General features: G+C 37.4%; 1 protein-coding gene across 8 annotated transcripts in view; it reads left to right on the plus strand.

The window, feature by feature from the left end:
- Positions 1-22377, plus strand: part of Jabba (jabba) — a 29813-nt gene extending 7436 nt beyond the window's left edge. For 2 of the 8 annotated variants that reach the window (XM_067776600.1, XM_067776601.1), the window contains exons 2-9: positions 13892-14173; positions 14243-14619; positions 14695-14919; positions 19174-19450; positions 19938-20096; positions 20219-20302; positions 21927-21998; positions 22067-22377. In XM_067776600.1, the coding sequence (XP_067632701.1) occupies positions 13927-14173; positions 14243-14619; positions 14695-14919; positions 19174-19450; positions 19938-20096; positions 20219-20302; positions 21927-21998; positions 22067-22215 (1590 nt within the window). In that variant the 5' untranslated portion in view covers positions 13892-13926 and the 3' untranslated portion in view covers positions 22216-22377. Of the gene's footprint in view, positions 1-13830; positions 13850-13891; positions 14174-14242; positions 14620-14694; positions 14920-19173; positions 19451-19937; positions 20097-20218; positions 20303-21926; positions 21999-22066 lie in introns of those variants that run through there. The other 6 variants (XM_067776599.1, XM_067776602.1, XM_067776603.1 and 3 more) reach the window with 5 other exon arrangements.
- Positions 22378-24506: the final 2129 nt, after the last annotated feature.

Here is a 24506-nt window from a genome sequence, read left to right on the forward strand (position 1 = left end):
CCCTCGGCAGTGTCTGGCAAGCGCTCCGATTGTATTACTGCCATGAAAAGCTCTGAGTGAAAACTCATCTGCCTTGCAGATGCCGTTCGGAGTCGGCATAAAACATGTAGGTCCCGTCCGGCCAATTTATAGGGAAAAATCAAGAGGAGCACGACGCAAATTGGAAGAGAAGCTCGGCCTTAGATCTCTTAGGAGGTTATCGCGCCTTACATTTTTTTTTATTATAGAATTATGGAATTTTTTTAATTTTTCGTAATTTTCGATATCGAAAAAGTGGGCGTGTTCATAGTCGGATTTCGGCCATTTTTTTTGCCAAGATAAAGTGAGTTCAGATAAGTACGTGAACAGAGTTTAGTAAAGATATATCGATTTTTGCTCAAGTTATCGTGTTAACGACCGAGCGGAAGGACAGACGGCCGACTGTGTATAAAAACAAGGCGTGGCTTCAACCGATTTCGCCTTTTTCACAAAAATAAGTTATCGTCCCAGAATCTAAGCCCCTACCAAATTTCACAAGGATTGGTAAATGTTTGTTCGACTTATGGCATTAAAAGTATCCTAGACAAATTAAATGAAAAAAGGTGGAGCCACGCCCATTTTGAAATTTTCTTTTATTTTTGTATTTTGTTGCACCATATAATTACTGGAATTGAATGTTGACATAATTTACTTATATACTGTAAACACATAAAATTTTTTTTTTAAATTTGACTTAAACAAAATTTTTTTTAACAGTGAGCGTGGTCGTTCTCCGATTTTGCTAATTTTTATTAGGCATACATATAGTAATAGGAGTAACGTTCCTGCCAAATTTCATCATGATATCTTCAACGACTGCCAAATTACAGTTGCAAAACTTTAAAATTACCTTCTCTTAAAAGTGGGCGGTGCCACGCCCATTGTCCAAAATTTTACTAATTTTCTATTCTGCGTCATAAGTTCCCCACCTACCAAGTTTCATCGCTTTATCCGTCTTTTGTAATGAATTATAGCACTTTTTCTGTTTTTCGAAATTTTCGATATCGAAAAAGTGGGCGTGGTTATAGTCCGATATCATTGATTTTAAATAGTTATCTGAGATGAGTGCCCAGGAACCTACATACCAAATTTCATCAAGATACCTCAAAATTTATTCACGTTATCGTGTCAACGGGCAGACGGACGGACGGACAGACATGGCTCAATAAAATTTTTTTCAATACTGATGATTTTGATATATGGAAGTCTATATCGATCTCGATTCCTTTATTCATGTACAACCAACCGTTATCCAATCAAAGTTAATATACTCTGTGAGCTCTGCTCAACTCAGTATAAAACAAATACATACTGTATATACTATGTAGGTTCTACAATTTTATTTTTTCGGATGCAAATGGAAGTCGACAATGCAAAGGTAAATATTGTTTAGCCATCTCCACAGATATTTCTGTTTTTAATCTAAATATGGAATAATATGGCATTCTTAATGAAGAAACTGGCTTGTTTGTAAAAATAGAGGACGAGGAAGAATACGAAGAAATTGACGGTTCCTAAGGAAGCCGGTTCTATGTACCGGAGCGACTCGGGGTTTGCCGGAAAAGAATCTGTTTAGGGCGGTCACACTTTTGCCAGTGTGTCACGTGCAAGGGATGGTTGCATCGGACAGGATATTCTGGGCTTGACCCCAAAACCCGACGTCTTCGTAACTTTTATAAATCTTTTGTGGTTTCTTGCTGTTGACACCCAAGGGCGACCCGTATTCTGCGCCTTAGCAACAACAGCAATTGCGTCCTGGCCTCCCTCAACTCAGACGTAGTCACCCATCACTTACCCCCAGATTCACGACGTTTCCCCATTGCATTTCAGAATTCTACAATTAACCCGTGACGGGTTAAGTGGGAAGATCACGTAGATCGCGAGAGCGGAAATGGAGGCGGTCTCGCGTTTATCACCCACCATTCAGTGCAATATAATCTATTTGATCCCGAAATCGGCATCACGCTACCGACTGACTTACACCCTAAAATCTTGGGTGTGGCGTTCGACCGGGATCTACATTTTGGAAAGCATGCAACCGCAATTGTACCAAAAATCCAGAGCCGTAATAAAATCCTCAGGTCTCTTGCCGGCAGCACTTGGGGTAAAGACAAAGAAACGCGCATTACTACTTACAACGCAATTGGCCGGCCCATTGCATGCTACGCGTCCTTGATATGGTCGCCAAGCCTAAAGCTTACTCACTGGAGAAAATACTGGCCTGCTAAATACTGCCGTCAGAACCGCTGCTGGCTTCTTATGTCCCCAGAACACCACCTGAGGCGAGAGTACTCCTCATTAGGGAGAGAAATGAAATGCTAAACAGTTTCTGTTGAATACCCAGAAACCTGGGCATTCCAACATACATCTAATTGATGAAGCTACACTTCCCAGGGGCTTAAGGGGGTATCTCCGTAAGCTATATGAGGAAATACGACAAAAATTGCATACATTTTCCTACCGCCAAAAGCAAATTTGAATCATGTTTGAAAGCAACTATGTGCTATAAAACGGCACAAATATTTATCACGTCGTATCACGTTAAAAAAACATGATTTTTCCTTCACACATCATTAACATACTTTCCATAAAATACTTCAAAAATAATACATTTGCAAAATTTTGCAAAGGACACCAGAAATTAGTTTTATTGATCTCCTTAAAAGTTACTGAAAAAAACATAACTGTTTTTATGACCGCAGCAATGATATATTCATTTAGAGATGCCAAAAAATTTCTGAAATCCTTTTGATCATCGTTTCAACTTGTCATTTCGGGAACGCATTTCACACACATATGATATCTACATATGATCTTCTTAAATTAGTATGGTCATTGCGATAATGGCAACATTTTCTGTGAGGAACTGAATTAGATTTAGATCAGAGAACTCACATCTGTTGTTTTGCTAAATTGTTCTAATGAAATCTAAATCTAATCTTCTATAATCTGAAGCTGACTTGGTGTGTAGGTACAGTGATGATCCCCGTCTTAAGTTAAGATATAACTAACACGAAAAATATAAAAAAATGTTTCTAAAAGGTGTTGCTCTTCGACAATGGTTTTGCAAGCCCTTGATGTTGTTGTTGTTATAGCATTGCAAAGGCTTCAAGTGTATCTCTGACATGAAAAGCTTCTCAGTGAAATTCATCTGATTTCAGAAGATGGTTTTAGGATACGGGAGATAACATGCAAATCTGCCAATTTGTTGGAAAACAATTTTAATACCACATGTTTGAAGAGAAAATCGGCCTTGCACTCCCTCACAGGTACACCGTGCTGCATTTGTATTATTGTTCTTATTAGTATTAACAAATACATATTATACATTTATTTATGTTGTCATTCATAAAGCATAATGAACTTTAGACCATACAAAAATATTTGCAGATATACACGTTGAACTTCTTATCAGCAATGACTAAATCAACTATTTATAATTAATTTAAGTTTAGATGGTTTTGTGGGTGCAAATTTCTTTATCAGCCATTATCATTAATCTGTCCGTTATATTTATACCTTTCATGAAAATAAAATGGTATATTAGCTTTGTCACAAATCGCAAAATTGTAAGTCTTTAAATGAAAATAGATAGACCCACCAATAAGTATACCGAAATGATCAGGATGAAGAGCTGAGTTGATTTAGCCATATCCGTCCATCCGTTCGTCTGTGTGTTTGTGTACAAACTAGTCCCCAAAATTTTGAGATATCTTGATAAACTTTGGTGAGGGGTATATTTAGGTGTCCGATTGGACATTTGTCGGAAACGGGCGGATCGGACCACTATAGCATATATCCCCCATACAACCGATTTTTCACTTATCTTCCTCAATTTATCAGAAAGAAGCTTCAAACTTCACTATATGCTTTCGCATATGGCGCATATTGTTGTCTGAAAAAATGGATGAGATCGGTCGTATATATAGCATATATCCCTCACAACCTATTGTTCAGATAAGAAGCTCTTCGTAATTACTGTCACATTTTAACAAATTTCACCGAATGCTTACATATAGAGCATTCATTGTTGTCTGAAAAAATTGTATAGATCGTTGGTATATATTGTGACGAATATTAGCATCGCTAAGCGGTACTAACATCACTAAGCCGATGCTAAGCAGCCACTCGTATGTACGTAAACAAATCAATCATCATTAGACATACATACAAGGCAGCTCAGATACTCAAAAACGCATGTCATCATCAGCCGAAGTAGTACTCACATGTACACACGCATATGGATAAAAACTACAAATATACAGGTATATGGTTGGCAACCATGGTTCAACTATATACAAGTTGGCTCATCTGTAAAGCAACAATATATGTCTGTTCAAATTGTCAAAATCTGTGTATTGGGGTTGGTGCGAATGGTATGGAGTGGAAACATAAAACTTAGCAGTTTTTGTATGTGTAAGTAAAGTGTTGCCAATGTGTTGGTTTCATTTTGAATTTGCCATCTCCTTTTGACAATCCCTTCGACCATGCAATGACATAAATAAAATCAGGTGATGAGATGAGCCAACCTGTACATAATTAAACCATGGTTGGCAACGAAGCACGAAGTTCACGATAGTACTAGACTTTAAGAGAAATGGGTGAACTAGGAAACCGAGAGAGAGCGCAAGCTGAGGCATGACGAATCAGTTTGATTTAAAAACGCTTTTAGTTGCGAAGTATAATTGTACTAATCCCCAAATTGTCTAATAAAGACCATTTTGCAATACAGAATATTGGAGTGATTTACTCAACAGCTTAGCGATTCGAACGTTAGCAGAAGGTTTCAAATAAGCGAAATTTTCCTAAATTCATTACAATATAGTATATATCCCAAACAACCGTTTGTTCAGTAAAGAAATTTTTCGTAATTTCTGTCCCATTTTAAAAGCTAGAAGCTTCACATTTCACCAAATGCTTACGTATTAAATGACTGAAAAAGTCATAAAGATCGGTCGTATATATAGTATGTATCCCATACAACCGATTGTTCAGATATGAAACTTTTCGTAATTTCTGCCCCATTTTAACAGCTAGAAGCTTAAAATTTCAAATTTCTGTTCACTATATATTTACATCTTATACACCCGATTATTTGAATATTACGAACGGGATAAGATTATTGTTCAGCCCCATCCATGAAAGGTATGAAGTCTTCCGCACAGCCGAAGACAGTCCCGTCTTTACTTGTTTTAGTTGGCCACAAATTTGTCCATATTAATGAAACCAATTTATCATACAATGGCGCATTCGTTTGCTATCCCTTTTTTTCTACAAACATACAAATACATTCACCAGTAAGTTAAAACGGTTTTTGATGTCAGTCATTTTCACCTAATTCTCCCCTCATCAGGGTAGTGTAATAAAAAAACCTTAATAGCTCTTCTAGAAGAGGCCTCTGTTCATCGAGAGTGTGCTTGACTTCTGGATTTCCTACTTAATCCAAGTTAATATCTTATTTTCCAGAGATATGTCGACTCCAAACGGCATCTGCAATCACATAAATTTTCGCTGATAATCTTTTTTTGTTGCACTTATGGGCCTTGAACCCAAAACCTTTATTAAGATAGGCGATCACGTTACCCCCATACCATGGCGCCAATTGATTTTACTCGACCAGAGGACGACTCTGTTTGTAAAATAAGACCAAAGTTCAAAATTTGCTGCTAAATGTATAAAAATTTAACTATTAACTGCTTTTAATGCAGTGGGTGGAGCACACCACTCTGTTCCAGAACACATCCGCTCATAAAGTGCCGGTGGACCACATTTTTTTTTATTTTTTTTATTAAAATTGAAGACTTTCGTCGTTCAAAATTGAAACCTACTTCAAAGCTTAATTTTTACAAATAAAATTGAATTTTAAACCAAATTTGATGTGCGCATATGCCAAAAGTTTTGCGATTCAGGCTCAAATTTTCATTAGTGTAGTGAAGCGAAAAAGCAGCGTACAGTTAGCTCCAGTTCCATCTAAAAATCTGCTATGACCTCAACAAAGAATTCTCTATTAACTTATTTTTGCGTCTTCCTTACGATCTAGGGTGGCTGGAAGGATTACTAGACCTGAAGCGGGTTTATAAAGTTCAATCCGCATTTGGCGGTGTTAAAATTGTCAAAATCTGTACCAGGTGTTGTTATCCCAACAGCTGATTGCTTCTTCTTGATTATTTTCCATACAACGTTTGGTACAACAATAGGTCAGTTAATCGAAATCAATGAAAATTTTCTTTTGACTTGACATTCTTCAGCACGGCGAATTGTTTGAATTCGCTTTGCCATCACCTTGTATGGGTTCGCTTTGGATATCTCCTCTCCTTTACATAAAAGAAAAGCAATACATGCATTACTTAGGTGGCAGCACAGTGACTTACATACAAATATGTATAAATACAAATTCCATGTACTTTTTTTTGTAAATCGAAGAATCAATCAGCCGAATTTCACCGATCACCTGTTCCTGGTTCCACCTTGGTACACTATTACGTATATCTTCTCTTTTCGGCTAACGGTACCGCTCGTAATTTTTAGGCTTGGCGACCATATGGGTGACGCGTAGCACGTAATCGGCTGGCTAATTGCTTTGTATGTAGTCATGAGCGTTTCTTTATCTTTTCCCCAGGTACTGCCAGCGAGGGATTTGATGATTTTGTTACGGCTCTGAATTCTCGGAAGAATTGCGGCTGCGTGCTCACCAAAATGTAGATCCTGATCAAACGTCACACCCAAGATTTTGGGGTGTAGGACAGTCGGTAGCGTGGTGCGATCGACGTGGATGTTCAAAATGGTTGACATTTGGGACGTCCATGTTGTAAATAAGGTCGCGGAAGATTTAGTCGGTGATAATGCCAGGTTTCGCGAGGCGAAAAAACTGGAGGGATCAGGGAGGTAGCCGTTTATTTTATTGCATAGCGCATCGATCTTTGGCCTGGTCCTGTGGCCATTATTGTGCAGTCATCCGCGTAGGAAACGATTGTGACTCCTTCCGGTGGTGAAGGTAGCTTAGATATGTAGAAATTGAACAAAAGTGGGGATAGGACACCACCCTGTGGCACCCCTTGTTTAATTCTCCTTGGTTTTGATGTTTCGTTTCTAAATTGCACCGATGCCTGCCGACCACCCAGATAATTTGCGGTCCACCTTTTAAGACATGGGGGAAGGGTAGACCCTTCCACGTCTTGCAGTAACGAGCCATGGTTGACCGTATCAAAAGCTTTTGATAGGTCTAGCGCTACGAGTACTGTTCTATGGTGGGGGTATTGATTTAAACCGCAATTTATCTGGGTGCTAATGAAATTTAGCGCGGAGGTAGTTCTATAGAGTTTTCTGAAGCCATGCTGATGAGGGGCTAGCTGCAAATGTGCTTGGAAATAAGGGAGCAAAATGGCTTCAAGCGTCTTTGCCACTGGCGATAGGAGAGATATCGGAGGATACGACGCACCTATGTTAGCTGGTTTCCCAGGCTTTAGTAGCGGGACCACCTTGGCCATTTTCCATTTCTCGGGTATGACAAAGGTGGAAAGAGACAGGTTGAAGACATGCGCCAAATATTTGAAACCCTCTTTCCCTAGGCTTTTAAGCATTGGCATGGCTATGTCGTCTGGGCCCACTGCTTTGGATGGTTTAGCGCGACCAATGGCGTCCTCAACCTCTTTAGCGGTGATGGTGATTGGTGACGCGCTGAATTTGTGTTTATGTGCGTGTCTATTGGCTCTCCGTCTATCTTTGTCGACCGTAGGATGCATTATATATTGTCGGCAGAAAGCGCTCGCGCATTTTTTCGCATCCGACAGCATTTTGTCGCCAAAGGGGATGGAAACTTTGTCTTTGTGCTTAGTCGGATTCGATAGGGACTTTACGGTGGACCAAAGTTTACCCACACCGGTAGACAGGTTACAACCTCTGAGGTGCTCCTCCCATTTCGCCCGCTTGTGTTCATCCACAAGCAATCTGATGCGTTGATTTATATCCCTTATTTGGGGGTCGCCTGGATCAAGCTGTCTTATAAGGTCACGTTTTCTCGCTAAGTTTGCGGCCTCCGCCGGGAAGTGGGGCCGGATTTCGGGAATTCTCCCGGCGGGAATGAAACGTGCCGATGCGGATTCAATGACCTTAAGGAAGGCACGCTCCCCTTGGCGGGCATCAGTCGGGATAGGGAGGGCAGCAAAGCGGTTGTCTGTAAAATATTTATATTCTTCCCACTTTCCTTTTTTGAAGTTTATGAAAGTGCGTTTTTCAGTGACGATGAAGTCGGCGGTACGCTCGAGCGAAATAAGTATGGGCAGGTGGTCGGATACCAGTGTTACCATCGGCTGCCAGTTGACGCAGTTTACGAGTTCTGCGCTCACGATTGAGATATCTGGCGACCTGTGACAGCTTCCTACCATACGTGTGGGGGCGTCTCCGTTTGTTGTGCAGAACGTCGTTTCTTCTACTTGATCCGCCAACATCTCACCCCTACTGTCCGCCCGCAAGTTTGAATGCCATAGATCATGATGGGCATTGAAATCGCCTAAGATAATGCGATTGTTGCCATTGAGTAAGGCCCTGATATTAGGGCGGTATCCACTGGGGCAACAGGTGGCAGGAGAGACGTAGATGTTGATGATTTCTAGGTTTGCATCGCCTGACCGGACAGATAGGCCTTGACGTTTTAAGACATTGTCCCTGCGGTCGATGCCAGGATCAAATATATAATATTGCACAGAGTGGTGTATGATAAACGCGAGGCCGCCTCCATTTCCGCTCTCGCGGTCTTTCCTGTGGACATTATACCCAGAGCAGGTCTGCAATGCAGATCTTGCTGTGAGTTTAGTCTCTTGAATCGCAGCAATGCGGATGTTGTGCCGCTTCATGAAATCGACTATCTCCGCAATCTTCCCAGTTAGTCCATTACAGTTTAACTGCAGAATTATGAAGTGCATAAGGGGAGAAGCCGCCCCTCTGGGGGTAAGTGACGGGTGACTACCCTTGGGTTGTGGAAGGCCAGGACGCAATTGCTGTTGTGGCCCTGGGACTGGGCGTCCTTGGGCAAGCATTGGGGTACCCGGATGATTTGGGCTTGCGACTTGGCAACATGGCGCGATGAAACCCGTCGGGGGGTTGCCGTCGCGGAGACCAGAACATCTAGGAAAGTGGCACCACCCAAGGCAGGAGCTGCATTGGGCGGATGTCGCAAACCTATATATTCTGTGCTGGCAGACGGTGCACGATTACTGCCGGAAAAGAGGGGGGCGGGGGGGGGGGGGGGGGGGGGGGGAGACGGCGCGGCGGGGGCTGATGCTCTGCATTGCTACCAACTCTACTACGAAGGTAGTAGTTATGAGTGGTATCAGTTGTTTGAGTTGTTGGCGCCGTGGGGCGCGAGCAGCAGCGGGTACTTGTTGTGGCTTCCGAGTAGCGGGGCTGCTGGAAGGTAGTGGGGGCGCTTAGGCGTAGACTACGGGACGCCCTTGGGCGTGAACAGCAAGGAGCCACAAAATATTTATAAAAGTTACGTGGACGTCGGGTTTTAGGATCAAGCCCAGAACAACCTGTCCGATGCAACCATCCCTTGCACGAGACACACTGAACAGAGTATGACCGTCCTAAAAAGATTCTTTTCCGGCAGATGCAGCAAAACCATTTCTCAAGACCGGGGTCAGGAGACGGACCCGGATTGGATTCGATGCCTTCCCAGAGTAAGAGAGTATGGAGCAGTCCTGCTGCAAGGAGCTGCTGGGAGGATGACAATTTGTGGGAGGGACGAAACAAATTAAATGGGGTCACACTGAAATGACAGTCCTTGGTCGGGAAAAATCCCGAGTCGCTCCGGTACAAAGAACCGACTGCCTTGGGATCAATTAAATACCTATTAATACTTCTTTTGAAATAATGTATACCCTAATATATACATATATGTATATTTAAACATATACAAATATCAATATCAACGTTACAAACTATTTTTATTTTTATTCTGAGCTAGACTATAATATATGTATATTTTGCTAGTTTGTGGAAGCAGCATCAGACATTTAAGAATTTTATTATTATTTGTCCACGTGATAAGACTAATTTGTATGCATGTTGTATTGTGTAAATTTGCAACTAACATATGTGCCTATTCGGACATCTTCCAAAGTACATGCTTTAAAATTAAATACATAAGTCGGGCGCCTAGTTCAACGAGGTTAGTGATCGAACTGGAACAATTTGTTTTCTCTTTATACCATTCATGCAATACATTGCGGCATATTCAGAATCGAAAACAAGTAAGAAAGACTAAGTTCGGGTGCAACCGAACATTACATACTCAGCTGAGAGCTTTGGAGACAAAATAAGGGAAAATCGCCATGTAGGAAAATGAACCTAGGGTAACCCTGGAATGTGTTTGTATGACATAGGTAGTGTGTCATGGTTCTATAGGTGGACGCCTTTTCGAGAAATCGCCATAAAGATGGAGGGGTGACTCTATAATGTGTTTGTACGATATGGGTATCAAATGAAAGGTGTTAATGAGTGGTTTAAAAGGGAGTGGGCCTTAGATGTATATGCGAAGGCGTTTTCGAGATATCGACCAAAATGTAGACCAGGGTGACCCAGTCTGTCGAGTACCGCTAATTTATTTATCTTATAACTTTAAACGAGCAATTCTTGTATATTGGTATAGCCGTACGTTCTCGGGAACTGCTCAACCGATTTAAATGAAATTTGGTACAGTGATAATGTATCACCTTCTAAGGCTTTCTACGTAGGTGTTGCCACTCAGAATGTTTCACAAGGTTGCCACCTATTCGAATTAAAAAAAATGCACGAAATATGCCGATATGGGTATCAAACGAAAGGTATTTCACTCCGCATTACAATAGCGATATTTTTGAGTAGGGTTGCCATTTAGCGTTGCCACCTATTCGAAATTTAAAAAAATTGCATGAAATATACCGATATGGGTATCAAACGAAGGTATTTCACTCCGCATTACAATAGCGAAATTTTTGGGTAGAGTTGCCATTTAGGGTTGCCACCCATTCGAAATTAAAAAAAAAGTTGCATGATATATGCCGATATGGGTATGAAACGAAAGGTATTTCAATCCGCATTACAATAGCGACATTTTTGTGTAGGGTTGCCATTTAGGGTGGCCACCTATTCGAAATTACAAACAATAATTGCATGAGATATGCCAATATGGGTATCAAACGAAAGGTATTTCACTCCGCATTACAATAGGGACATTTTTGAGAAGGGTTGCCATTTAGGGTTGCGAAATTAAAAAAAAACAAATAAGGAAGGTTAAGTTCGGGTGTAACCGAACATTACATACTCAGTTGAGAGCTATGGTGACAACATAAGGGAAAATAAACATGTAGGAAAATGAACCGAGGGTAATCCTGGAATGTGTTTGTATGACATGTGTATCAAATGAATGGTGTTAAAGAGCATTTTTTGAGGGAGTGGGCCATAGTTCTATAGGCGAACGCCATTTAGGGTTATAGCCATAAAGGTGGATCAGGCTTGACTCTAGAATGCGTTTGTACGATATCGGTAACAAATTAAAGGTATTAAAGAGGGTTTTAAAAGGGAGTGGTGGTAGTTGTATAGGTGGTCGCCTTTTCGAGATATCGCCATAAAGATGGACCAGGGGTGACTCTAGACTTTGTTTGTACGATATGGGTATCAAATGATAGGGGTTAATGCGCATTTTAAAAGGGAGTGGGCCTTAGTTCTATAGGTGGACGCCTTTTCGAAATATCCCTGTAAAGGTGGACCAGGGGTGACTCTAGAATGTGTTTGTACGATATCGGTATCAAATTAAAGGTATTAATGAGGGTTTTAAAAGGGAGTGGTGGTAGTTGTATAGGTGGTCGCCTTTTCGAGATATCGCCATAAAGATGGACCAGGGGTGACTCTAGACTTTGTTTGTACGATATGGGTATCAAATGAAAGGTGTTAATGAGTATTTTTAAAAGGGAGTGGGCCTTAGTTCTATAGGTGGTCGCCTTTTCGAAATATCGCCATAAAGGTGGACCAGGGGTGACTCTAGAATATGTTTGTACGATATGGGTATCAAATGAAAGGTGTTAATGAGTATTTTAAATGGGCGTTGGGCTTAGTTCTATAGGTGGAAGCCTTTTCGATATATCGCCATAAAGGTGGACCAGGGGTAACTCTAGAATGTGTTTGTACGATATGGGTATCAAATTTAAGATATTAATGAGGCTTTTAAAAGGGAGTGGTGGTAGTTGTATATGTGAAGGCGTTTTTCAAATATCGACCAAAATGTGGACCAGGGTGACCCAGAACATCATCTGTTGGATACCGCTAACTTATTTATATATATAATACCACGAACAGTATTCCAGCCAAGATTTCAAGTGTTTTTTAATTCGCCCTGCAGAACTTTTTCATTTCATTCTACTTAATATAGTAGGTGTCACACCCATTTTACAAAATTTTTTTCTAAAGTTATATTTTGCGTCAATAAACTAATCCAAATACCATGTTTCATCCCTTTTTTCCTATTTGGTATAGAATTATGCCTTTTTTCGTTTTTGGTAATTTTCGATATCGGAAAAGTGGGCGTGGTCATAGTCGGATTTCGGCCATTTTTTATACCAATATAAAGTGAGTTCAGATAAGTACGTGAACTGAGTTTAGTAAGGATATATCGATTTTTGCTCAAGTTATCGTGTTGACGGCCGAGCGGAAGGACAGACGGTCGACTGTGTATAAAAACTGGGCGTCGCTTCAACCGATTTCGCCCTTTTTCACAGAAATAAGTTACTGTACCAGAATCCAAGCCCCTACCAAATTTCACAAGGATTGGTGAATTTTTGTTCGACTTATGGCATTAAAAGTATCCTAGACAAATTAAATGAAAAAGGGCTGAGCCACGCCCATTTTGAAATTTTCTTTTATTTTTGCATTTTGTTGCACTATATCATTACTGGAGTTGAATGTTGACATAAGTTACTTATATACTGTAAAGATATTAAATTTTTTGTTAAAATTTGACTTTAAAAAATCTTTTTAAATCTTTTTAAAAATCTTTTATCGAACTTTTTCGGTTTTTCGAAATTTTCGATATCGAAAAAGTGGGCGTGGTTATAGTGCGATATTGTTCATTTTAAGTAGCAATCTGAGATGAGTGCTCAGGAACCTACATACCAAATTTCTTCAAGATACCTCAAAATTTACTCAAGTTATCGTGTTAACGGACAGACGGACGGACATGGCTCAATCAAATTTTTTTCGATCCTGATGATTTTGATATATGGAAGTCTATATCTATCTCGATTCCGTTATCCAATCAAAGTTAATATACTCTGTAAGCTCTGCTCAACTGAGTATAAAAATAAATTTGCTGCTTTTAAACGAATATGCACCTGTTCGTAGTAGTATTTTTGAATATGTGATTATGAGAGTACAACAACAACGAAAACAGGTTTTTTAGGCAATTCAAATTTCCGTTAGATGGGCAAAGAATATGCGCTAGAATTTGTTGTTATGAATGCATAAACAAAAGAAAGCCAAAGTGGTAAAGTTAAAATTAAGAGTGCGTTTAAACTAAAATGTATCACTGTAGAAATTTCCATGCTGTTCAAAGCGGTTTTGCAATTGGCGCGATCGTCTTTATTGTATATGCGAAAAAACATCCTTAAGGACTTATTTGAGGTTATGCTATTATCCTACCCAACATATACATAGGAAATTTTTAATTTTCAAAGTTTCTATGCATTTATTATTTTTTTTTTTTTGGTTTTCCAATTTACTAATTTCCTATAAGTAATAATTTATCATAAATAATTTGTAAAACATGCATTTTACGAAGATAGCAAAGCCGGACTTGAAGGTGATTAATTATTTTAAAGACTAATAAGACCAACATAACAAGTTCTAATTACAGTTAAGAATCCATATTTGAACAAAATGTTTGTGGCGGTACCCACTGACACCAATCCGGATCAAAATCATGACAGTTCTAATGATTCTGGAAATATTATGCATGATGCACTACAAGATTTGGATGAGTCAACGGATATTACCCCACTTTTCCACAAAACCTATCAGATAATGGAAAAAATGTCTGCAACACATATCGGACAGTTTTTGCTAAAGCGCGGTGATATGGTGTTAAGCACTTTTGAGGAAACCGCAAAATGGCGTTTGCCAGCTGGTAAAATCTCATTTGAGAAAACTTTTCACGTATTCAAAAAAAGGTTATAATTTCCTTCATCTCTTTCAGATAATCCGGATTTTTATTTGATACGTCCATTGCCCTGGATTCCATTTCTTTTTCTTATTATAATCTTACGCATTTTGCTAATATACCTTTCAATTGGAGCTCTACTTTTGGGTGATGGTCCAGTTACGGCAAAACGGTTTATTTACTTCATTCAAACCCGTCGTCGTAAATTACGTTGCATACGTATGCATGGTTTGAGGGTTATCCAAGAACGTGAAAATAAACGGAAAACTCAAAATTTAAAAGTACAACAAAATAGTTTAATAGCCAAAATGAGCAACTTGTTCAATAAAATCGTATGCCGTCGACGCTTAAACAATGATGAAGACAGCGCGCTATTGGAGACCAGGGCTGCCGGTGTAGAGAATATTATGCAGGTGAGATGATAAAATGAAACGCACTTGCCAATTTTTATTAAAATTATTCATTTCTACTTGATTTTGCCTGTTTAGTCTAAAATACTTGATGAGCTCACTGCAAAAATTCCAGCTACAACTAAAAGCCCAGGTTTAGATGGCAGTCCGTTCATGAGCTGCACCGAATTGTTAAATAAATTTGCAAACCAAGATTCGGATGAAGATTCCGACTATGTGCCAGCAAATGAGGATGATGAGAGTGTTAACGATGAGACGAACACTTCAGTTAGTAGCTCCAATAATACAGAAGTTAATAATTTAGTAAGTAATAGAAGCAAATAGATAATAAGCAAATAACTGAAACAACATAGATAGCAGTTGTTGTTTTACATGCATGGTAGGGAAAACGTGTTTGAGCAATTCGCAAAGGTGTCGTATTCATGTAAAATATTATGGATTCAGTTGTTTCCATGGTTTCCAATACAAAGTTTGATTAACCATAGAAAGATAACGTTATTTTTTACCCTAGAAAGACACGGTACGTCTGAGAGACGTGTTCATGTTTAAGGACCCTAAAGATATTGTAACGAATTTTAGTGGTATTCCGCTTATTCGAAACCTTCTACTAACGTTCGAATCAATAAATTGTTGAATAAATAACTCCACTATTCAATAATGCAAAATGGCCTTTATTAAAATACTTCACAATAACACTTCTACTACGCAAAAGATAGCGTGCTTAAATCAAACTGCCTCTGATTCTCAGCTTTACCTCCTTTTATACTATGTGATTTAAACTTTCTTCTAGGCGTTTCTATTTCTAGAATTTACCAGCTAAAAATTTCTCAGCTATAACTACAAATGCACGATGATTATAGCTTCTCGCATAGCCCATGCGTGTGTATATGCGAGTGATACTCAGATATAGATATATGCATGTGTTTGTGCGTTTGTCCCTGCTGCGAGTACGTACTGTAGATACAAGTGACGGCCTGTTTTATTGTTGTTGTGGCTTTATTTACTTAGTATCAGATTGGTGATGTGAGTATCACTTAGCGTCACTAATATTCGTCACACTGCCCTCCACCTAAGTCTGATCGTCGCGATTAGACAAATTTCCCGATCTAAACGCCGCCAGCCTTTCCAGATGAACCACTTTCATTTTGGTTCATGGTTTACCAATGGTTTGTATGCGATAAACTACATCGTTGATCCGTTTTACAACTTTCTATGGACCTTCCCAGTTACACTGCAATTTCGGGGACAAACCTTTTTCCGTTGTGGGTTGTATAAAAAACCTTCCGAATTAATTGCTTTATCGTATCTGGCTTTTATCTCACTTAGTGTCACTAATCTTCGTCACAATATAAAAAAAACTTGCATTTTTTTTGTAACTTTTTAATCATTTATTTGATATATATTCACTTGATTTAAATGTTTTTTAAAGACAATTATTGTTTTGTTAATAAAATAAAAATTAAGTTTTACTTGTCTTGGACTTGTCTTTACAAAAATCAGTCTTTTTCGTAGGACCTCAGTTTATAGCAAAAAAATTAAAATAAAATAAATTTTTTTGTACTTCAATTGAATGAATTACCTGTTTTAAACTATACTTAAAAAAATATTTGCTAAAATTACCATTTTAGGCAAAAATTATTATAAAATTTGTAGTTACGTAAAAGATAACGATACGTCTCTTAGACGTATTTTTAAAACACAATCGTATATATTTCAGCAAACAAAACAGTTACTACTGAAAAACATCCCCACTGACACGCTGGTAATGGTAGCTGAGAAAACTGCGAATGAGAATGTTCTCTCTTTACGATTGTGGGAGACTGAGAGCAAAATTAAAAGAACGTACGTCTCACAGACGTACGTTATCTCACTAGGATTAAAGCATACCATACACGGAGAATAGGAGACCTTGTGAGATGTCTTAATCACCCTTATCGCGAAGTTCACACGGAAAAGTGTTCGCCTTCACTTTTTTTGTTGGAGTGAACTTTTTGCGCCTATCGGCAATTTCGGGCGAACAAAAGTTCACTTCGAAATAGCTGATGCTCTATTGTGAATTAGCAGTGAACAAATAATTTACTTACAATTGTGTAAATTTTGTAACCAAGCATATATTTACTTAAAATACAACAAAAATAGAAATAAAAAATGTATAAAATAATGTTTAGTATTGGACTTACGTAGGTTGGTATTGATTGAGCGCGAGAAGAGTATAAATGTGAAAGGGATTCGGAGACAATTAAGGGACAGTTTTAACCCTTTGGATCTAAATGATTCACTGTAAGCTAAAAATTACTATTTTCAGCACTTTTGAATAACAAGTTAATTTCTTTTCAATTAGCTTTCGCCAATATTACAGGCTAAACAAGCCGGTATTCTAATATTTGCTAGATATTCTTACCAACTCCTTGCCACCATTGAAGCAAAAATTTGGAGTTCCACCAATTGTAAATTTGAGTACATGTCTTCGTTTTTTCGCATAGGGAAAAGGCGTTGGAAAGGACCATGAAGTGGGTTTTAGTCAATCTTGTTTCAGTGAGGTGCTCAACATTTTGGAACCGTTGCTTTGTCCACAATGGATAACTTGACCGACTGATACGATATCATAAAAAACGGAATTTACATACTTAGCAATACAGGAATTTCACATTTTTCTACTCATCTTCCGATTGTGCATTATTTATTGATTTATTTCTAATAACAAAAATACATATAATTATAAGAGTATCAAATATCAAAACAAAAAATTATTTATATTTTGTTTTCCTCTCGTTCGCCTGTAAAATATAAGTGAACAAATTTTGGTTTCCCCGCTGTTCATTTCGCCCGAACAAACGAGTTGCCGATAAGGTGAAATCTTTTTCGAACACGAAAAATTGTTTCGCCACCCTCTGCGATAGGGTGAACGAAAACTGTGAATATTTTCGGGTGAAAATAAAACTCGCGCAAGGTGAATAAGTTTTTGATACGAAAATTACATAATAGGGCAGTTTCCACCAGACCAAAATGAATGTTCGTTTCGAAATAGAGAATGGGTCCCTTTAAAAAAATGGTGCTGCGCCCGATGCGGAAAAAGTTTTCTAGCAGGAGAACTAGAATTTCTTTAAAACTAAAATTTTCGTATATGTGCTAAATAAGAACTAAATATTAAATTAACAAAAATTGAAAAAGAAAGGTTAAGCCGTTGAATCGTTATCGACCGTTAAATTTTACTTCCAAGCTTCATTGTCGATTGAAATACTTTTATAGCCGGAGCGTCCTCGTCCAGTCGCATTACTTGTCCTCCCCAGCAAAGATTTTATTGGTTGCGATGTGTTCATATCCGCGTTAAGCTCGTACAGCTCATTATTATCAGTCCAATTCTAAACAAAAATTCCTTGCTATGTTTTTCCCTTCTTCCATTCCGCGTAGCCTAAATAAAAATTCATTGTGAGTTTTTTCACTTCTCCCCTTCCTCTTATTCTGAACAATGTTCGAGAAAACGGACACCGGTTATAGGAGAAAAGTATGTATTATGAATGTGAGTGAGAGGGAGATTTTTCAGCCATTTCTGAGAAGTTTTTTCACTTGTTAAATTAAAGGGAATGCATCAAAATTGCTAAAGTAAATTTGTTCTTTTAAGGAAGAACACTTATTTGTACAAGTTTGTGCTAAAGTATGTATATTCTACCACAATATTCTTTATTTTAAGTCGAAAAGTATATCATAAGCAACGGAAGAGCTCTTGGTATATTTGATGCATCCAGAAATTGCGCAAGGATTCTTTAAGAAGGCTTAAATAGATTTTGGCATATGTCGGAAAACGAGTTCAACTCGACTTGGCCCCCAGAAAATTGCTTTGCTGAATGGAAGCAGGCAACTCCAGCGGATTTGTGTTATCCCGCCGTCTTCTTCTTCTTATGCTCCTCTGCTGTGGCACCAATTCATTACTCATTTCAGTAAATACCATATGAAATGCAATACTCTCCATTGTTTATATTTTATTTCTTAATTTCAAACACATTCGCATCAATAATTAAATTTTTAAATTTTTTAAACAAAATAATAAATCATATGTATTTAATTAGCGAGCTTTGCTCATATTGCTTTATACAATGGTTTTTTTAATTGATATTAGAGAAAAACTGTAAGTTTACAAACGGCGATGGTTACTAGGACATGTTTCTGAATTTCACTTCTTCATCAGCTAGCTTTTCGGGAGCTGAGCGTTGAACTCGAATCTCCAACATTCATATCAGTGCAAGCCTTTAACTGCTAAGCCATATGAATGTCCCGTTGTTCGCTGTACAATTGGTCTCTAAGAGTTGCCTTTTTGTTCTTCCAAGGAGAAAAGAATTGGAGGAGTTTTTCCGCGGGAATAAACAAATCCGCGAGAACAAAATTCCAGAATTGGGCTGTATATCTCCTTCGTCAATCCGTGCATATTGCAAACAAAGGTTTTTAAAAATTAATCTGTTATTTGAATATTCAAAAAATGTATTAATGAATAGAAAATAGCTACTCTGTATATGTATAAAGATATTAAAAATAAAACTTTTCTGAATATTTTAACATCAGGACACCAGTGATGAGAATGCAAAAGATCTTAGCCTCACCGAAAAAGATCAATCAAATGACACAAAATCACCAAACCAAAAAATTCTGCCAACAATTGATATCAAGCCGATAGATTCGGACAAAACTTTTATAACAGATTTAAAAAATGGTGATGATGATGCCTATAATATGGAAACAATTTCGGGGGATAACGCAAAATCAATTATTATGTCACCGAAAACACCGCTGGATAATGGAGGAACCAACAATGGTGGGCTGGCAGCAGCGGTTGAAGTCGGTAATGGATATTAAATTGTTAAAAATATCGTTACATATTTTGTGATATATATTAGCGTTTACTTTTGCACAAATTTACATATACGCACATGCTACATAACTACATTAAAACATAATTAGGAATGAAAAGTTTAATAAAAATTGAAAAAAAAAAAAACATTAATCATTTGAAATCTCAAAAGTTATAAGCTAGACTCAATAATTTTCAAATTAAAAAAATATTATTTCCTTCATTTTTTTTTAAATACTAATGTTACCTACATGAAATACTAATTTCCAATTATTTTCGTTTTCTATATTTAGTGCTAAGATTATTTTTATATAATTCAAATCAAATAACTGTTTATCATAAATTCAACTACATTTGTATACAAAATTTTTTAAATTCTGGTTTCGGTTATACATCATTCTTTTAATTTAATAAAATCAAAAAAATAAATCATATATTATAAAACTGGGAATAAATTTTGTGCTGTTCTCCCATTTAGTACAAGTGCATGAAGTTGCAAAACCTCAAAACGCACTATTTGTTAATCTTTTGAATGGTCATGCTGATGTACAAAAGAAATCGACACCCGGGCATGAAACCGCCGCCCACTCCACACCGCATCTACCGCCACCATTGTTGGGCAACATTGTTAACGCAAGTAATTATCGTCTGATTTATCTACATATATGAACAAATTATTATTAAATTTTTTAATCAATTAGTATTTTGTTTTTGTTTTTGTTATTCCCTTTACATGTTTAATCAATCCTGATACTAAAGATCCTACCACAGTTGGAAAGCCCGTAGATGCTATTGCTGATTGTTTTGGTGACCTTAATGAAATCCCAACAAATATAGACACATGTAATATAACAACAATACCAACCCCTACATCAATATTACCAATATCAACGCCACTACCATCACCACAACCAGATGCACTCTCGTTATCATCGTTTATGACAAGTGATGATTTAATTGATGTTGAGAGTCGTAGTTATCCACCGACACCAACACCCTCACTCAATGCATCATCTTCGACGGAGGACATATATGAGAGTCCATTTGGTGTGTGATAATTTCTCAGTACAATACAAATACAAACAGACATTCGTTCATGTCTCATCGTTGATAGGGGGCTAGTCAAAATACGCTTATTTAAACTAAAATTGTTTACCCAACGTTTACTTATTATAACTTTGATTGATGGTAGGTAATGTCACAAAGGAATCGAGATTGTTATTAAAATATACAGGATCGAGACATATTTTAATCGAGGCATGTCCGTCCGTCTCTCCGTCCGTTCGTCTGTTAACACGGTAATGTGTGCAAACATTAAGATATATTTAAGAACTTATGTCTACTAGCATATCTGGACCCAGAACAAAACGGTACTGAAAATGGGCGAAGTTGAATAATAACCACGCCCATAAGAGTGATGAAACATGTTATGTGGTTGGCTTTAGGACGAAAGATACACATTTTGGAATATTGACGTGGTACCGCCTGCAGTTAAAAGAAGGGAAAAATCTTATAGTTTTACTAGCCGTAAATCATGCCAATAAAAAATTTAATATATTTGCGGTACATAACTCAGTTATATTAATACATCTCATTTTTACAAATTTAAAAAAATCGGCGTGGCGCCCCTCCATTTATACTTATTCTCTCTTAAGTAGGTACTATTAACGTTTTAATTCTAAAAAACTCAATCCATCTTAATGAAATATGGATTGTTTTTATGACAAAACGCGTTTCTTGCAAAAATAAGCTAAGTTGGTTGGAAACCACGCCTACTTTTTATACCCAGCTTTTCGTTTGTCTTTTGGCCCTTCCCTTAATACGTTTATTTTAATTTTTTGTGCCAAATTTTCATTTTTCGTTATTTATTCAACCTACGTATCAAGTCTTATCCCCATATTCACGTCTGGGAATGAATTATCGATTTTACAAAATTTCGATATCGATTTTTTTAAAAGGGCGTGTGGTCGCCAACGAAATAAAATCTTATTCGATGCTGATAATTTTGATATAGGAAAGTCTATATCTATCTCGATTCCTGTATACTATTACATATTACCTTTTTCCGAACAAAGTTTTAATACCCTTTTGTTAAAGTACACGCTAGGTATAAAAAATAGGAGTCAATTGTCCTAATTTGTAAGCCAGAAAAAGCCCCTTAAATGTGAAAGCATGTCTGCTAAAAACTAACTTCATATTCCCAGTTCTTTCGTAAGCAACAATCATATCATTTTCATACACTAATCAATTCAATCGCATGCATCTTGAGCTAAACAATTTTCAAATTTTCTACATCTAACAATAATACATATAATATTAATAAAACAACGCCATCGTCTCAATTTCAACGCTTTAAGAGGCGAGTTTGCGTGAATTTCCCCATAACTTTTATTTTTTTTTGCATTCACATTGGGACGTCTTACTAACTAGACATAATCTTATATATTTGCTTGTTTTCTTTTTAAAGGTTCACCGCCGGACTTTAGTCGTTTTTCCAATGCTATGGAGAATCCATTTTTATTCCCTGTTAACGCTGACGGTAAATTGCTTATTAGTACCCAGTGTAGCAGTTTTTTAAAAATAATAATAATCATTAAATATTTCTAGCATCTGCAAAAGAAAATTACTCAGTCGATGCTGATGATGTATTTTCTAAATCTAAACACTTTAAAGCAGATCCTGAGCCAAAATCTCAAAACACTAAACAGCAGCAACAAAAATATCAGCAAAGATACCGTAACCGAAACAGACGTTGAGAAAAAACCAAGAAAACTATTTACTTACTTAATTTTATATATTTTAACCTAGAATAACATATTTTTTTGTTTATCAACTTGAATTCTGTACTACGCGTCTAAAGATAAAATTTTCAATGTAACTTTTAATATTAAATACATATATACACTAAAAATGAAAAATTTAATTAAATTTTATTCAAATCTTTCGATAATAATAATCTATATTAGATCGATATCGTAAACAGGGCCGTAGAGAGAAAATCCGGGCCCGGGACTAAACAATTTACGGGCGCCCTATAAAAAATCCACTAATACATTTGATTAATTTGTATTAATGACGTCTCATTCATGAATCATAAGAACACGATTTATGAAAGTTTTTGATTCTTGAAAGGACGCTAAAGGAACGTTCTGCGCTAGTTACAGTGACAGGTATAATGCAAAAGATACGTAAAGCAACACTAATGTTGGAGAAAATTGTATACAGATTTTGATCATATGTAGATGGCATTTAGCAATAAATATGTTTCAAGTGAATTATTTCGCATTCTAAGCTTTGAGAAATGTCCGACTAGTATTTTTCGACAAATTTTGCTGCGCTCGCCCGAACCGTAGTTTCATCCATGTCTTCAAATTGCCACAATAAGGAAAACGTCTAGCTCAAATTTCTCATAGCTGCAAATAGTTCAGTAATGCCAGGGATTACCGAATCAACAATCAGCAGGAATGTATTGTTTTTAAAACTCTGAATCATCCGTAATCATCTCATTTAAATTATCTTCAGAACGTCTTTTGGGTTTTCTCTTTCGAATGTCCGGAAACTTTGGCGAGATATTCAATTGAATAGCAACTTTTGTGCATTCGTTTAAAATTGTTTCCCATTGGTTCGTGATCAACCTCAAATCAGCTAATAAGGCATCTAGATGTCGGACCTCAACATCTATGGTCGCGTCTCTAGCTTGCAGGACCACGTTTCTTTCATTAATGGTAGTTAGTATTTTGAACCAAATTGAGGACAGCAAGATACATTCGAACTTGTTGATGTATTTGAGAATGCCGGTAACATCTCCGTATGCTTGCGCAGTCAAATTTGGCTTTGTCTGAAAGACTATGAGGAGAGCTTGGTACATTTTTTTGAGGATGTCCCATCGTTGTGGACTACTGCTGAAAATAATAAAACATTTTTGTAAAACTCCGAAGAAAATAATTGCAGCCGTACAACATTCTGCAGCATCAACACCACATAAATTGAGACTGTAGGTTGCACAAGGCGAGTAATCAGCATCCGAGTTTTTCTCGAGAATGTGACGTAGTGCTCCGTTGTAAGCTCCTTTCATATTGGCGCCGTTATCGTATCCTTGTGCACGGCGATCTTTTAATGGGATTTCATGTTTACCTAGAGTATGGCAAATTAGATCAGCGATTTTCTGACCAGTTTTTTGGTTACAATTCACGAAAGCCAAAAACCATTCTTGAATTGTAAAATTTGTTCCTTTCCAATTGAAATGGAGGTAGCGCAAAATGAACGTAGTCTGTTCAACGAGAGTAGAATTAGGCGTAGCATAAACGATAATAGCAAAATACTTGGCTTTCTTGCGTTGATCTAATATAGCTTCCCTCACGTGTTTTGCACAAATTTCTATAAACTCGTTCTCAATATCTGGGGAAAGATAGTGAACTTGTAAACGTTTGTGCTGCTGTTGTGAAATCCTAACTTTCTCCAAATGATCTCTAAGTGTCGGATCATAATGGCTTATGAGATCTTAGATGCCAAAAAAATGTCCATTGTTTCGTTCACCAAGATATATACTTTCGACATTGAAAGCTAGGCCGCTTTCACCCAAAAATAAAATAGTATCCAAAATTCTATATTAAATTTCTTTCCACTTTTGAGTTCCAGTGATTAGCTGTTCATTGAAAAGTGTATCAATTGTAGCGTCCTTTTAAATTAGATTTTGTAAAGATCGCCATTGAATATAACATTTAATGAGATCTTGAGTATTTTCGTGTGATGACAGTTTATCGTATAGCTTCTTCCATACCTGGAATTTCGAATATCCGCCAGGACAACAAATTTTAGATCGATTTAAAGTATTGGAACAGACGACATGGTAGGCAATAAAAAGCATTGCTACTGGCACTCCACACTAACCAGTCACGCTCCACTTTCTCTCCATTTGGCAAGATTCTGTTTAACAGCGAGGTAGGTAATACCTCGTCATGACAATCACGTGGAAAATTAACAGGACACTTTTGAGGACCTCGACAAATTATTTCGTTGACTTCTTCAGATCGCAAAAACTCATTAT

The sequence above is a fragment of the Eurosta solidaginis genome, chromosome 3, assembly GCF_040869045.1.
Source record: "Eurosta solidaginis isolate ZX-2024a chromosome 3, ASM4086904v1, whole genome shotgun sequence".
NCBI lineage: Eukaryota > Metazoa > Arthropoda > Insecta > Diptera > Tephritidae > Eurosta > Eurosta solidaginis.